Here is a 15,537-nt window from a genome sequence, read left to right as displayed (position 1 = left end):
TGGGGGGCAGGGGGGACAGCAACTGGGTTTGGAAGGACAGGCTCAGTACCAGCTGGAAGAGTAGGGCCAGGCCTGAGGCAGACAAGGGTGGGATGGGGGATCCCTGGTGGGGAGACATCAGGCACAAAAGGCTTCATTGTGATAGTGGCGCCAGCTTTATTAATCTGGGTGGGGAAGGGGGGGTGGTGCCAGCAGACTTTGCAGCCTCAGGGGGTGGCCTCGGCCTGCAGATGGCCATTGGCATCGCCAGTGCAGCCGTTGGTGGCGGCCGGTACTGGCCCTTTACTGTACAGCACAGGATGGTGGGTCACGGGCCCAGTCGGCTTGAGTACAGGGTCTGGGCGCTCCATCTTGTGCTCCAGCAGCATGTGGTTCTGTGGTGGAAGTCCCAGACAGGCCCTGGAGGGCCACAGGGGGACTCAGGGGACCAGGAATGGCTGGGAAGGCCACCGGGGTCCCCCACTCCAGCCCCACCCCAACCAGCACACCGCGAGCCCCTCAGGCGCACCCCACTCACTTGAGAATATTCTCAATGCAGCTGCGTTGGCGGAAGAGGGCGTTGACCACAGGGCTGCCGGGGGGCACTAACGGTGCCTTAAAAAGGAAGCCAAGTAGGGCCAGCACCGAGTGGAAGCCCTGTGGCTCCGGGTCCCTGTCCGTGCAGAAGCTCACTCGCTGGCACAGCTCCGTCAGCAGCACCAGGTCCAGCATGATGGGCGTGGCCAGCAGCGAATCCTGGGAAGGTGGGGGTGTGAGTGGATGGTACCCTGGGTGGGTCACCAACCATCCGCCCTCACCCTCACCCCTGCACCTCGCAGGTGTTGTGCAACACCAGGGTGTTGGTGCCGCCCAGCATCAGCTCTGAGGTGTACTCGTCCAGGGCCCGCTTGCTGTCGCCCACGTAAGGCACGTACTTGATTACCACCTGGGGGGCAGGGGACCACAAGAAGTCTGGCACCAGCTGCTGGGTACCCCCCTCCCTGCCTGCCTCGGGGGGGCCCCCAGGTCCTCACGCACACAGTGGTCAGGCCCCTCGCCAGGCGTGTAGAGCACTGGGTTACTGAGCACCATGTCGTCCACCACATTGCTCTTGGACACCTCCTTGGAGCGGAACTGCGATGGAGCAGACAGGTTCTGCCCGTCGTTGTTGCCCAGGTGGTTGTAGCTCACGATGGACATGGTCTGCCGGCGACAACAGTCCTGTGGTACTCCACGGGGTCCTTTCTCCCAGCCCTGCGCTCTTGACCCCCCACCCCAATCACCCCTGGTCTCTCACCTTGAGCCCAGAGCTGATGAGAAAGTCCACCAGCACAGACTTGACCTTGGTCTGGCCAGTCTTGAAGTCATCCCCGCCCACGAAAACACGGTGCTGCCGAGCTAGCTCCAGTGCCCCCGGCACCAGTGTGTTCTGGGGGGACCCGTTGAGGAAGGCACAGCCCTCCAGGATGCTGGCCACAGCAAAGAGCGTGGATGGGGACACCTCCCCACCGGCCTGTGGATATGGGGCAGGAGGAAGTCAGCCAAGGAGCTGGGCCCCGATCCCGGCCCGGCCAGCCTCAGCATACTCCCACCTCAATGGTTCGAAGCAGGTTCTCAGCGGTGTCATTGCAGCCTGGGACCACGTCGCAAAAGCGCTCAGTGTTGGCTGTCCACAGCACGATGACCTTGTCCAGTCCCTTGCTGGTCCAGAAGTCTCGGATGTCCTTGCGGATCTGTTCCAGCTGGGGGAAGGTGGGAGGAGGGAGACAAAGCGCCCAGGCCTTCAGTTCCCCAAGCTTGAAGTGGGGCCTGAACTGTGGGGGGGGGGGCATACGAAAGGGGGGAGCCCATGGGGAGGAGGCAATAGGTGGAGGTGGCGGAACAATAATCGGCAAAGGCCAGGTTTGTTTTCTTAAAGGGGTAAAGACGTGGCAGGGACCAAAGTGGCACCTGCTGCGCACGTGTGCCCGGGATGAGGTTGTCTGCACGGGTGCCCTGGTTGGCCGCGATGAACTCCGGAATGTAGACAGAAGGGCGAGGGCGCAGGCTCTCCATGTGGGACCACAGCTGCTCCTGCAACCCCCAATCCAGCACCTGCGCACGCCGCATAGCCTGGGCCAGGTTCAGTGATGAGATGTCCCAGCCTGGGGGCGACCCTCAGGCTGGTCAGGCTCACGGCTCTCCAGGACACTGCCCGCTGTGCGGCCCTCCCCCCACCCCCGCCAGGGCCCCACGCACCGTCAAACTCCAGGTCATCAGGAGTCACCATAGGTAGCAGAGCGCGGAAGGGCACGTGCACCTCGCGGCCCTCAGCATCCAGGCCCAGGCTCACGGTGCCGGCCTGCGTCAGCGAGCCATAGTAATTGGCTTCCTGGGGATAACAGGCCGGGTGAGGGGCGGAGCCGAGCCGAGGAGACCTGGCCCCCGCCCTGGCCCCGCCTCGGTGGCTCGGTCATTCCGCCGGAGGCCCCGCCCCACAGAGACCACGCCCTTCGCGGACGCCCCCTCCCCCTCGGTGGACTCTTCTCCCCCGCCCCCGGAAGCAATACCACCGGACGGACCCCCATGGAGTCCCCTCCCTCTGTGGAATCTTCAATGGCGCTCCTTTCCCTGCGGAGACACTCCTGTCCCCTCCACCTCGGTAAAGCCCCTGTCCCTTGCGGAGCGGCCACCCGTCTCTAGTAGAATCTGCTCCCCACGGGAGACCTCCCAACTGCCTTCCCTCCCAGTGGACCCTCCTAGCCCCCACGGGGCGCCCTCCCCCGTGGGATCCCCTGGTGGAATCCTCTTCCCACGCGCCCCCACCTTGCGTCCCGTACGCGTGGGCCAGGACAAGCGCAGCCGGTTGGCCAGCACGGCGGCGGTCAGCGTGGAGCCGTTGTTGCCGCCCCAGCCGACGAGCATGACCCCGAGGCGGGGTACCTGCCGGCTCGTCCGGAAGGTGAAGCGCGTGGACGTGGGGTGCACCTGGGAGGGAGGCGGCGGCGCTGAGTCTGGGGTGCCCCCGGCCCGCCCTGCCCCCTCTGCTCGGCGGTGGGACCGTTGGGCGGGCTGCCCACCTTGAGGACAGCGCCCTCACGGATGACGCGAGTCGTCCGGTACTCGTACTGCGCCTCGATGGCCTCGGGGCCGTAGACCACGTCGGGGCTCTCAACCACAAACTCGGCGGCGGCCTCCATCGCGGCGGGCTGGGGATGGTGGACAGGCAGTCAGCCGGGGACGCGAGCCAGTGGCCCCGGTTCTAGGACGAGCGGGGTGGCGGGACCCGCGGGACACACTCACCAGTCCAGAGCGGGCGCGGAGCAGGCAGCGCGAGCCTGCGGGACGCTCAGGCTCCTGGGGAAAAGAGCCGCGGCCCCGCCCCCGGCCCCGCCCCCGGCCCCGCCCCCGAGGGAGGGGCTCCAGGAGGGAGCGCGGCCTCCGGGGGGCGGGGGGGCGATGCCTGCAGCCCCTTCTCTACTGAGTACAAGGCCAAGTGCTGTCGGGTGGTCGCCGGCGGTGGGGGCACGGCCAGGGCAGTCAGGCTTCTAGACACCGAGATTTGAGTCCTATTGCCCGCAGAGGAAACTGAGGCAGCAGCGGGGGGTGTGTGGACCAGCAGAAAGCCAAATCAGGACTGAGACCCCAGTATCAGACGCGTTCCTGGGTCAGGGCGCCCCCCAAAGCTCGAAACCACGCTCAGTAGAGCCCACAGCATGCTCACTCTCTGTACCCTGCAAGGCTCCCCGAGCCTCACCCAATGAAAACACTTGTGGAGAGGCAATAACAGTGCGGGGGTGGGGTGGGCTCCACTGAGAAGGCACAGGCCCAACCTCTGCAAGGGCCCCGGGGTACTGGGAGGTGTTTCTCTCCTATGGACATTGAGACACAATTACAGGGCAGAGCTGTTCGTGCAGCGCAGGCTTGTGGGGGTGGGCTGGCAGGGGGATTGCTTTTTGCTGAGGTCAGCAGCTCCTCCTCAGAGGGGCCCTGCAGGAGGGGGACAGCCTGCCGCCTCTGGGGAGGGTAGACAAAGTTCAGGGGCTGCCTGGGAAAGGAGGACACTTTGTTTCTGCCAGATCCCCAGGGCCAACCCTGGGTTACTCCTGACTGGCACAAGCAGAATGGGGATTTAAGAGGGCCTGGGTCTGGTCAACAGGGGGGCATCTGGGAGGTTTATCTCAGTCACGTGGGGCGTCTGGTTCTCCGCAGTAAGCCAGTTTCCAGGACAGAGAGCATGGAGGATTTCTCAGGGACCAGGTAAAATTCAACTGTCAGCCTGGGACCCCCCTTCTCCCTGCCCCACCCCTACGCCCATCACCTGCCATGACAGGGTAGACTGGGGGTGGCTGCTGAGATGTTTCCCCAGTGGCCTTGGTTCCCCCACCTGCAGCAGGATTGGCTGAGGGCAGGCAGGCCATGAGGAGGAAGGCGGCTGGCCCATCAGCAGTGGCGGGGGCCCCCTCTAGCTAGCCAGGCGATAAGGGAGCGTGGGAAACCAGTGGGGCAGGCGGCTCCCCCAGGAACTTTCCAAAACAAGTGGCCTTCTCCAGCCGGAAAATTTCCATGGCTGGAGCTGACCCAAAAGGTGGATAGATGGGATGTTTGGTTGGGGCCTGGCCTTAGAGTGGGAGCTCCAGGGGCCTGGGCCAGGCCTAGCCCTGGAGACTCTTGTCTGTTACACGGGGAAGCAAGACTTGGCCACCCAGCCAGTGGGGACCAGGGGTAGGGGCACGCCAAAGAGGGCTGGAAAGGCTTCCTAATGAAGGTGGCCACTAGGAAGGGTTTTGAGGTATGAAGAGGAGTTTGCTGGCAACTAGGGAAGTAAAAAAGTGGGGGTATCAGGCCCAGGAATGGGGTGAGGGAATCTTATGGCCACATGTGAGGAACATACAAAGGATACAACAGCTCAGGACCCGACAGGCACCCCAACATTCATAGGTGGGGGACACAGGCCCAGGCACCCCTCTTGGAGAAGTTGGGTGGGGATGGCAGGGACAGAGCAAATCATGTAGCACAGTAAGGAGACGGAAGCGCCAGCCATAGCCTGGAGGGGCGGGGGCTTGGCTGCTACAAGAGCCAGGGTGCAAGGAGGGCCACAGGGTGCACATGATTCAGGTCAGGGAGTAGGCAGCAGATGGTTGGGCCCTATAATCCCAGGCCATTTAGAGGTCATCTCCCTGCTATGGTACAAGGGACAGGCCCAAGAACACTGGGGCCCAAGGGTGTGGGATTCTCAAGCCAAAAGTGAACAAACAGGCAGTTGCAGGAGTGGCAGGTGGGGGTGCAGCTGGCTGCTGGGCAGTGGTGGGTCAGAGGAGGTGCCAGGCAGGGGCGGTGATGCCCGGAGGATGAAGACAAAGAAGATGTTATCTGTGTGACTTGTACACACTGCCCCTTGGCTGCTGGCAGCTACTCCCGTGTCTCTCAGAACCTGAGCCAAGGCCACAGCCAGCCGACTGCCCACTGCCCCCCAGTCTGCAGTGACCGTGGGAGTGAGTGTGCAGGCCTCACTGCCTTGTCTCCCTTGGTTTTCCTTCCTCACGCAAGCTGTCCCCGCCCCTGCTGCTGCACAGAGCAACTGGCCTCCAGGCTCAGGGTTCCCTTAAACCAGGGGACACAGATGGCCATCCCTACCGGCACCCTCTGGGACTCAGTGTCCCAGCGGAGGTCCCCCACCAGACACACACACACACACACACATCCCTTTCCGTCAGAGAATGTGGTCTTTCCCTGGTCACACACCTGCCCTTGCTCCTCTAGCCCGCTGGCCCCGGCCCCGTCCTTCATTCTGACTGGCCCCAGAGCCACCTCCCCTACCAGAGCCACCCACTGGCTGCCCTCAGGCAGCGATGTAGGAGCGGGTCTAGGGACAGACATGAGCACAGGAGGGCCACCAGAGCCCCGATTTGGTTCAGTGAAATTTATTGTAGGTTGAAAAACTTCAGCATTCACCTGCTTAGTGTACAAAAAGAACACTAGCTCTTTTAATAAAACACGAGGAAACTGAAGCCACGGTGCCCCTCGACTGTAACATTTTGGCAAAAGTGAGAAGTCCTTGTAAACACCAACTCCGTGGCTCAGAGTGGCCTTGCTCCACAGCACGGGGCGGGACAGAGCAGGATCAGTCTGTCAGACTTGTCCTCTACCAGCCCCCAGAGCACAAGCCACCTCTGAGCGTCACCAGTCCTTAAAAGGGGAACAGCAAACACTAAGGAAGGGTATAGCTGGCGGGGGCGGGGCCTCCTGGGGACGTGTGCCCAGGAGCGGGTGGTGACTGCGTCCCTGCGACCACTGAGGAGGGTCCACGTTTCTGCAGGTCCACCTCGTTGAGGGCCCATTCCAGACAGCACAGCTTGGTGGGATTCCTGGCCCCGCGGGGATTGGGGGCGCACTAGGCACAGCAACAAAGCAGCAATTGGGGGCCCACGAAGCCGCGCCCCCAGCCCCTCCTTCCCTGAGTGCGACCCTGGGGCCTCAGAGGAGGGGGTCTTGGCCCCCGAGGGCGGACAGACAAACAGCAATAGCAGCAGCAGCAAAGGGGGCGCTGAGGACTCATCGGCCACCTGGGGGAGCACCCGGGCCTTCCGGTGGGCAGCTGAGCACAGGGAATAGCAGGCTAGTTGGGGCCACGGGCCTGGCACCTCCCAGGACAACTGGGCCCCGCAAGCCCCTGGCCCACAGCTGCTCTGTGCCAGCTGGGGCTCTTGAAATAGAGCTGCCCACTTGCTCCAAGATCCTGGGGCAGGTGGGGGAAGGCAGGGGTCAGCTGACCAGAGATCACCCCAGCTTACAGGGACCTGATGGATGGCCCTGTATACAATGGCCCTGGGCCAGGCTCCTCAGAAATGGCCCCCAACGGTCACTACCCAGGGTCCTCATTCAGAACAGTACTCGCCCCAGTGGCCGTGATACTGCACAGAGGAGCTGGGCACAGGGCCACAGGCAGCAGGAGGCACAGGTATAAAAAGGGCTTTTTCTCTTCGTACAAAAATAGACGAGTCTCCTCGCAGTAGCTAAAAGTGGCTATTCGTATAAAACTAGAAAAGACGCCCAGCCCATCTTGAGCCACGGCTGGGAGGGTGGCGCAGCCTGAGGCCCCGCCGCCAGGACCCTGGTGTCCACCAGTGGCTTCAGAGAAGCGAGTGTCCTTCCATTTATTACTTAAATAAATGCTCTTTCCCACCGTTTGTCCCCCAGACCCTATCATCCACAAGGGTCCACGTGGCGGGGGCAGGCCACAAGGCCACTGGTCCCTGGGCGGCGCCTGTCGCCCAGCGCCTCCAGCTAGTGCCAGGAGGGCGCCTGCCGCTGGTCGTACTCGGCGATGAGCCTCTTGATGTGGGCCAGCTTGCTGTGCAGGTACTCGCACCGCTGCTTTTCCTGGCTGTAGTGGGTGTTTGTCTGCGGGGGGGGGGGGGAGAGGCAGGGACACTTGGTGACCTCGGGGACCAGTGCCAACTCTGCTGATGGGGTGGCCAGAGGCCTCTCTGGGGGTGGGGGTAGGGGGGCAAGCCGGGAGGCTTTGAAGACACAGACAGAGCCAGTCACCAAAGTGCAGCCCAGAGATTCCCTTCCACCCTGGGGAGCGGTGGGGGACAATGGGGGTACCTGGGGACCCACCCAGCTCTCTCCCCAAACAGACCCACCTTTTTTATTTTCCGGTACTCCTGTAAGATCTGCCCTCGAGTGGTCTGGGGGGAGGGAGGAGAGAGGGCATCACCCGCCTGCGGGACTCTGCCAACCCCAGCCCCCTGGTGTCCAGAGAGGGTGAGGGGGCCCCACCTCATACTCCGGGGAGCCCTGGGAGAGCTGCCGGAGCTGGGCGTCGAGTTGTGTGAAGCGTCGCGTGATGCGCTCGATGCGGGCGTGCAGGTCGCGGTACTCGCTGTACTCTGAGTTGAAGTCATTCTTGTAGCTCTGCCGCTGCTCCGAGGACGAGATGGCTGAGTACTTCCTGGCAGGGGGAGAGAGCCAGGTCCAGGGCCAGGCCTCCCCCCGGGGTACCCCACCCAGGGGAGCTTGGGTGGCTCAGAGGCCTGGCCGAGAGCACATCAACACGCTCTTCCTGGCCGCCAGTCTCTGCCACCAGCGGGTCACAGGACAGGCTGGCTGCTGAGCACAGTGGCGTGGGATGGGGGACAGCCTGGTACTCACAGTAAGTAATCAGGTGTGTCTGAGGTGGAGGTGGGGATGCTGGCACTATGGCAGGCACCATTCAACCCTGTAGAGAACAGATGTGCTGTCACAAGGCCCATAATGCCCAGACCCCACCCACCCACCCATGGCAAGCAGGTACTTGCACGCGGCAGGGTGGTGGGCCCAGAGGCAAAGCAGACCAGAGCCAGACTTGAAGAGGCATCCAAGTAGACACTGGCCAGCAGCATCACCACTGCCGGGACATGTAGTCTTGCCCACGGCGGGGGTCTAGGCTGCCACCACACCCTGAGTTGTTTCTAACTCGCGCTCCTGCGGCCCTGCAGTTTCCCAATGCCTCCTCTGGCCACGCTTCCCAAGCCCTCTCTGCCCAGGTGGTGTGGTCACTGCTCAACAGCTCAGAGGCCAGGCCCAGCCTCCTCCTCAAGCTCTAGGACTCTAGTGACCACCCAGGATGGGGCCTGCCCACCAGGGCCACTGGCAGCCTCCAGGCCCCACAGCCATTTCCCTGGAGGCAACTTCCCACCTTCACCAGGGTGGGAGCCTGAAGCTCTCCTCCCCTAATATTTGTCCTCTTCTCGTGAACACCCCTGCAGACCTGAGTGCCCCAGCAGGACAGGAGGCACCCATGGCTGACCCCAGGCTCAGTGTAAGGCCCAAGGGATTGTGGAGCTCGCTCATGGGGTACAGAATGTGGCGAGCTCCCTGTGGCAGCCCCCCACCCCCAACCTACCTGGGGCGTCTGGCGGGGTTCCGACGGTGCTGCCCGAGCTCTCCACGGGCTCTAGGTTGGGTTTCGAGCCCCGGGGCCGGTCCCTGGGTAACCGTTCCTTGTCCCGGTGCTTCTTGGACTTCTTCTTGGCCTTGCCATGGGGCCGGCTGGGCTGGGTGCAATCTGGGGATGGGGGTGGGTGCAGGCGCTCAGCAGGGCCTGGGCCTCCTGCCTCAGGAGGTTCTGTGTGGCTCAGGTCATTGCTAACATCAGCCAGGGGGTCGTGGGGCCTCAGGGGCTCAGGCATTGGGGGGTTGGGAGCAGCACGGTTAAGGGGTGGATTCAGTTTCCCGTTGATGGCAGGCTGGGTACGCTGGGCAAAGTGTGATATCCGAGGCTTCTTGCTGGCGAGGGGATCGATGAAGTCAGGAGGCTGTGGCCGCTTCTGTGGAGGAAAGCGGTGACTGGATTACGGGGGCGGTCCGTGTGGGAGCAAGCTCAGCTGCCGGGGCCAGTGGAAGCCAGCACAGGCTGCAGGGCTCACTCTGGCCACACGGTGGCACCCACACACTTGTAGTCTGACACCTTTGCCCAGCTCCAGCCTACTTGCGCCCCCTGGGGGCCTGAATTGCCGGCTTAGCGCCTGTCCTAGTGGCATAGGGAACCAGTGATTATTGTCCCAGCCCAGTCCAGGACCCCAGGCCACCTTGGGCAAACTGTAACTGATCGTGTGGGCGGTGCCAAAGTAGGCCCCTGAGCCTATGGGGCTGGGCTGACACCCTTCCCTGGTCTCCTGTTCTGCTGCGCTGGGAGGTGAGTCCTCATGGAGGGACATAGAAATAGGGGACTGAAGTCAGGGCAGCTCTCAGCCAGCCCTTTCCTGCCTCCCCTACCCCCACCCCCACGCATGGGAAACCCCGAGGAGGAGCCACAAGCCCCACTCCATGATGCCCCCGGCTCGGCCCTACCTGTGGCAGGGAGGAGGCATTCCCATGCTCCCTTGGAGGGCTGGCAGCAGGGTCCCCAGGGACGGGCCCGGCACCCTGTGGCTGGCACAGCTTCCTGAGGGGGAAGGAGACGGTTGGAGGGTGAGCAGCAGTGCAGGGTATGTCTTCCAGTGTTCCAGAGCCAGAAGAAGAATGAAGGGGGAGGGATTTCGTCCTGGCTGGCTGGAGTGAGGGGGCTAGATGGGCCCCCGTGGTGCTGGCCTAGAGCCCCACAGGAGTCCCCTGTGTGAACATGAACGCTTGTGGAAGCCGCTCCAGGAAACATTGCTGGGAGGCCCGGCCCCACTGCCTGCTGGAGCGCTGAGGCCAACACCTCTACTCTGGATGGGGAAGAGGGCCCTGCCTAGGGCAGCGGTGCCCTTAGAGAGCCAGAGCACAGACATCTGCCACAGAAGATCCAAGGAGACACTGGGGCAGCATGGATGGGTGCAGGAGCTCAGCGGGGGCTGGGCCTGGCCATGGGGTATCAGGGCCCCTCAACGGCCCCGAAGAGGCTGTACCAGTGTGTCCAGGTCGCCACCGTCCCATGTCAGAAACCCTGAAGATGGGCAGACAAGCAAAACACCACCTTTTAAAGGAGGGACTACAGACGGGGAAGAGACATCTACATACAGAGAAACAATCTACATACTTAGAAAGGCAAAGGACTTGAAGAGACATGTATGGAGACTAAAAATGCACACGGAAGATGCTCAATGCCATCAATCATTAAAGCCAGAAAAGTAGATCAGAAAAGCCAGGTGCCCACTACCACTACCGACCTTTCCGATCAGAAGCAAAACAGATCCTGACCACGCAGGAGGGAAACATGGCACAGACTTCCAGGGCCCACAGAATCTGAAGGAGTCGCCCAGACCACAGCCCCAATAGGCTCTACAAACCCTGAATGGAAACTATCCCCGGAGGTCCCCTCTGAGAATCCGTTTTGCCCCAAAGTAAAGAGGGTCACTCTGAAGGAGGGCAAGGCTCCTAAAGCAGAAGCAGTCGCATTCCTGGGAGCCCGCCCTGCTTTACAGCTGAGGGGTCGGCTGGAGAGCTGGGCGATGGACGAAGCGAAACTACAACGGAGGAACGACACATGGGCATGCAGTGAAAGCTCACCCCCGAAGCTACCATGAGAGCCCGTTCAGTGTGTGCTACTTTCACCCCCAACCCCGAAACCAGCTGCCGTGGAGCAGCCACGCGTCAGTCGACAGCGCCTTTGGAGGAAGGCCATCACCCAGGAGTGGACTTGGACCTCTCGCCTCCCAGTGGGCAGCTGCGTCCACTCACGGACATTGTGTTTGCACGGCGCAGGGACCCTGCGTGCCTCACCAACCATGGCAACACGCCACCTCACTTTGGATGGCAAGTGTCAGAAAAACGGAGACTAACGAGTGTTGACAGGGATGTGGGGTGACTGGGACCCTTGATCATTGCTGGTGGGACTGTCACCTGGCGCAGAAACAGCCTGGCGGCTCCTCACCCCACAGAAACAGTTACCATGTGACCCAACTCGGTCCTTCTGAGGCATTTAGTGTGGGGACAGAAAAACACGTGTCCACCACGGCGCCTGTCCAGGAATGCCACTGCAGCACAGTTCACAGGAGCCAGCAGGTGGACACACGCCAACAAGATGGATAACCCACACGCACCAGGAGGAAGGCACCGACTCCCACTCGGACATGGAGGGGCCGTGAGAGCACCTTGCTAAGCCAAGCAAAGGCAGACACAGAAATGACCCACTGATCGGGAATGTGCAGAACAGCTCAGCCAGAGACGGTGAGCAGTGGATGCCTGGTTGCCAGGAGCTGGAGAGGGGCTGGGAGAGACGGCTAATGGGCACATGAGTCTCCTCTGGGGAGGATGAGAACGTTCTGGAATCAGACAGGCAGTGGCTGCACAACCTTGGGAAGGAAGCCAGCAGTGCTCAAACAGGTGAGCTGCAGGACATGCACATTTCCCAGTGTCCCCAGAAAGAGGCCACGGGATGCGTCTGCTATGAACCCTCAACAACAGAAGGAAGGGCAAGTTAAAAGTGACATCCCTGCACGAGACAAGGCCCTGGCGGCGGAGCTCCTGAGAAGAGACAGCAAAGGAGGTGGGCTGGAAGGAAATCTCAAGCAAGGGGCACAGATGACGACCACTCAGGCGCGTGGTCCCCAGGGGCAGCGGCCCACTTGTGCGCACAGGTCTGCGGGCAGTGTCCAGCCTCAGCTGTACATCAGGGCCTAGAAGCCAAAGCGCCTCCCCACACGGAGAGAGGGTAAGCCCGCTCACATGGACAAATCTAGGTGCCTTAGCACAACGGCCCAGGCTTGTGTGAGTGTGTGTGTGGGGGGTGTCTCTCACTGTGCTCTAGGTGCAGGTTCTGTCAACAGCTGACCTGCAGGGCCTGGAAATAGCTCCCCACCTGCCCGCCCGCCCAAGCAGTCACTTAGTCACTTAAAGCCTAAGGAGCGCATCCACCTGGCGCAGCAGTTCCTCCCTTCCCTCGGCTGGATCAGGAGGAAGTCGCTAATTGCCCGAGCCTACTCCCTCCTTCTCCCCAGAGCCATGGGCACCCCCACCTCAGGTCCCGGAGACCCATGGGACACATTTAATTAGCGAGGTGCAGTCCTCCCCGAGGAGAGTGGTTCGGCCGTGTTCTTTGTGCTCCCCTCACAGGAAGGAGGCTCAGAGCCAGGTTTGGGGGCCAGAGAGGACCAGGGTGGTAGGGATTAGCGTGATGGTGAATAAGTGGGGAGAAAGGCTGAATCCCTAACAGGCCTGTGGAAACCCCCACCTCATGGGGTCTGCTGACATCAGACCCAGCTCCAGGTGGAGATGGGGGAGAGCCCTGTAAGGTCACCCTGAGGTCCTGGAAGAGACCTCCTAGTGCCCCAGCATCAGGGTGTCACCCGGGGTCAACTGTGGGGTGTTCTCAGCTTAGGGGAGGATCCTCAGGGTTGGCAGCAGAGGGGTTCCCAGGACTGGGGTCAGGAGTCCTGGGGGCAGTACCTGACGAGCATGCGCTGGAGCAGTTGCCGGTCACCCTCTGAGTAGCCAGGCCAATCCCGCTGCACGTCCTTGTACATGCTGTCCTTGAGTGTGCACGTGCCGTCCTTGGTGCTCACGTTGGCCACCTGCAGACAGGACGGGATGTCGCCTGCATGACCCATGAGCCCAGGGTCAGCAGCCTCCACAGACACGAAGAGGAGGCACTGATGCACAATTCTCAGCTGGTCCCTGAGTGCGTGTACACCCCCACCCCCACTCCCCACCTCCAACCAGATGCCAGGGGGGGCTGGTGTCTGTCAGAGGCCAGGGGAGTCCACATTGCCACAGTAACAGCCCAGGCACCAGGGCCACATGCTGACGGCTGAGTCGTCCAGAGGGGCCTGTTGGAATCCGAGGCCCCGCACACCCACTGTGCCCCCATAGCAGCCTCTCTCAGATGCTGCCTCTTGAAGGAGTTGCTGCCCTAGCTAGACGCTTGCAAGGCTGGCTGGGTAGCATTCTGGAACGAGACAGGCCTATGTGCTTAGCCACTGTCCTACAGGAGGCACCTGCAGGGTCAGGAAGCAGGGCCAACCTCCCTACACTAAGAAGGTGCTTTGGGCCAGGCAGCGCCCTCCTCTCATGTTCACGCCATGCTCAGCCCAGTGCGCTCAACGAGGGCCTGCACAATGCAAGCTCAGCCACCTGGGCAGTTCACCCATGCTTCCCACCTCACGGGGCAGCTCCCACACCCCACCACTGCCCAGACGGGCAGACAGGCAACAGCACAGCCCCAGCGGTCTTCCCATCCAGCCAGCACCAGTGCCAGCTTCCCAGGGCGTCCAGAAGCTAGTGTACCAGGCTGCCAGGGACACACACCTAGCGTGGTGGGGGAGAGGATGCTGTGGCGGCTGAGGCGTGGCGTGTGTCTGTCTCCTCTGCTTGGGGCACAGATTCAACAGGTGCCTGGAGGCCAGTGGGAGGCCATCGTCCATCGTCAGAAGCTTCAGCCACCAGCCCTACCGTACAAGCCACTCTAGGAGTCCCCAGGGCTCGGGAGGGGGGCACAGCTTGCTAGAAGCTCCCTACACCCTCTGGCAGACCCTGCGAGCTATGGAGCCAGAAGGGCTTCTTGACGTCTCCCACACCCGGCCCTGACGGAGTGGGTGGGTGTCATTCTGAGCCACCTGCCTCCTGGGGACCTGGGCCCATGTCAGGGCGCACATCCACACGAGGGGCTGGCTACCTGCTACAAGGGGTGTCACCTGGGACCTGGCATGAGGGAGGTGGGAAGCAGCAGGGCCCCACTCCAGCCTCTCCCCTAGCCCTGACAACCACCATCATTCTTTGCAGCCACGATGGCAATGCCTGTTCCGTCCAAGGTTGCAGGACACACAGCCCTCTCCTCCGCAGGCCATACAAGGAGCCCTGGGCATGGTGGCCAGCACCCCCATCCTCCTGCTGGGTGGCTGCAGCGGGTACAGCTGGGGTGCAATGGCTTTTGAGAGGCTCCTGTCTTTGGCTCCCCACCCTCCGGTAGTCAGTCTCATAGGAGGTGAGTCCCCATGTCCTCCACCTGCTGCCCCTGTGTGTCCCTGCACCTGCTGGAGGAGGCTGTCTAGTGAGTCCTTGTCTGGCTGCGACAGCCCATCCCTCTGCAGACGCAGCAGCAGCTCAGCCTTTCGGTAGGGCCTCAGCGCCAGGAGATGCAGCACCCGGTCACGAAACGGCCGCTGGGAGACACCCCCACCGCTGCACTTCCTGAGAGTGCTGGCTGGGTTGGCAGGGGTGGCCCGCTTCCGGGAGGGCACGGGGTCAGGCGGCCCTGGGGCTGGCTTCCGGAAATGGACCCTTTTGCCTGAAAGGAAAGGCAGAGCTGGGTCAAGAAAGGGGTGCACGGCAGAACCGAGACCTGGCGCTGGAAGGCCCCCCAGGCTCGTCGCACTGGGAGGCGGGTCTAGTGGGGATGCCAGGGTGAGGAAGAGAATACTTGGCACAAAGCACAACTGCACATGTGACATGAGCTGTATACCTAACATGTGCCATGTGTGTGCTGTGTTCCTGATATATGTATGACATGACTGTGCTTAGGGCCCAGGTGGTAAAGGTGGCCCTGGACCTGCACATGCGGCCGGAGGTCCCTGACCCTGCCTGCAGGCCCAGCACACACACAGGCCCACTGCACCCGAGAGCACAGTGTCTGTTTCTCAGTTCACAGAAACCACTTCCCACAGCGGAGCCCCAGAGTGCCACAAGGGTCAGACGACGGCTGTGCAACTGCCCAGCCTACGTGCCACAGGCTGCACTTCAGGGGGACAAGGGTCAGACAGGCCCGGAGGGATGGCCTAGAAGACTGGATCTCCCTGGTCACCACCCCAGCCCTCCCCCCGCCACCACACACACACCAGACACTGTGACAGTTCCCTGTGTGTGAAGGCCCCCAGGACTCAGGGGACGGGCTCCGGGGCCATGTCTGGGGCCCACTCTCTCTCCAGGACAGGGATGCTGCTCCAAGCCAAAGTGCTGCCCCGCCCCTCCTCACCCAGGTATCGGCCACCCGGCTTGATGACAATGGCGCTGCGGCTCCGAGTCTCCTCCTCAGCCTGGGCCAGGCTCTGTCGCGCCTTCTGGTAGGAGTCATCGGTGGCACACACGGTGATCTTATCCTGGATGCTGCCCAGGCAGTCCAGGTGGACATCCCCACGGCTGCCAGATCAGCAGGGGTTGGTTATGGGCTGCCCAGCG

General features: G+C 62.3%; 3 protein-coding genes across 3 annotated transcripts in view; 1 reads left to right on the top strand and 2 right to left on the bottom strand.

The window, feature by feature from the left end:
* Positions 1-64, top strand: part of SSBP4 (single stranded DNA binding protein 4) — an 18,766-nt gene extending 18,702 nt beyond the window's left edge. The window contains exon 17 of the mRNA XM_045299245.1: positions 11-64. Coding sequence (XP_045155180.1) covers positions 11-64 — 54 coding nt within the window. The remainder of the gene's footprint in view (positions 1-10) is intronic.
* A 72-nt stretch (positions 65-136) lies between these two features.
* Positions 137-3,306, bottom strand: ISYNA1 (inositol-3-phosphate synthase 1). Its single transcript, XM_004705527.3, has 11 exons — positions 3,262-3,306; positions 3,039-3,167; positions 2,785-2,946; positions 2,218-2,350; positions 1,930-2,123; positions 1,572-1,721; positions 1,277-1,492; positions 1,018-1,182; positions 812-925; positions 518-735; positions 137-399 (listed from the first exon to the last, which is right to left on the bottom strand). The coding sequence occupies exons 2-11, from the start codon at positions 3,156-3,158 to the stop codon at positions 207-209; spliced, it is 1,665 nt and encodes a 554-aa protein (XP_004705584.1). The 5' UTR covers positions 3,159-3,167; positions 3,262-3,306; the 3' UTR covers positions 137-206.
* Positions 3,307-7,145: 3,839 nt separating this feature from the next.
* ELL (elongation factor for RNA polymerase II) overlaps positions 7,146-15,537 on the bottom strand; it is a 29,286-nt gene continuing 20,894 nt past the window's right edge. Inside the window, exons 3-11 of the mRNA XM_004705526.2 lie at positions 15,335-15,498; positions 14,394-14,650; positions 12,814-12,938; positions 9,796-9,889; positions 8,849-9,272; positions 8,116-8,182; positions 7,744-7,915; positions 7,608-7,652; positions 7,146-7,362 (exon numbers count right to left, since the gene is read on the bottom strand). Coding sequence (XP_004705583.1) covers positions 7,246-7,362; positions 7,608-7,652; positions 7,744-7,915; positions 8,116-8,182; positions 8,849-9,272; positions 9,796-9,889; positions 12,814-12,938; positions 14,394-14,650; positions 15,335-15,498 — 1,465 coding nt within the window. The 3' untranslated portion in view covers positions 7,146-7,245. The remainder of the gene's footprint in view (positions 7,363-7,607; positions 7,653-7,743; positions 7,916-8,115; positions 8,183-8,848; positions 9,273-9,795; positions 9,890-12,813; positions 12,939-14,393; positions 14,651-15,334; positions 15,499-15,537) is intronic.

The sequence above is a fragment of the Echinops telfairi genome, unplaced genomic scaffold, assembly GCF_000313985.2.
Source record: "Echinops telfairi isolate 266 unplaced genomic scaffold, ASM31398v2 ScPeMD7_7457;HRSCAF=8495, whole genome shotgun sequence".
Classification (NCBI taxonomy): domain Eukaryota; kingdom Metazoa; phylum Chordata; class Mammalia; order Afrosoricida; family Tenrecidae; genus Echinops; species Echinops telfairi.
Note: the sequence above shows the minus strand (reverse complement) of the source record. Positions and strands in the feature narration are given on the sequence as shown.

Bases quoted from the DNA above. Each gene is read 5' to 3' on its own strand.
- ISYNA1 (XM_004705527.3), bottom strand. From the start codon at position 3,158: ATGGAGGCCGCCGCCGAGTTTGTGGTTGAGAGCCCCGACGTGGTCTAC. The intron at 736-811 runs GTGCAGGGGTGA...CCACCTTCCCAG, and splicing joins TGTTGCACAACACCTGCGAG to GATTCGCTGCTGGCCACGCC. The intron at 400-517 runs GTGAGTGGGGTG...GTGGCCCTCCAG, and splicing joins TGCATTGAGAATATTCTCAA to GGCCTGTCTGGGACTTCCAC.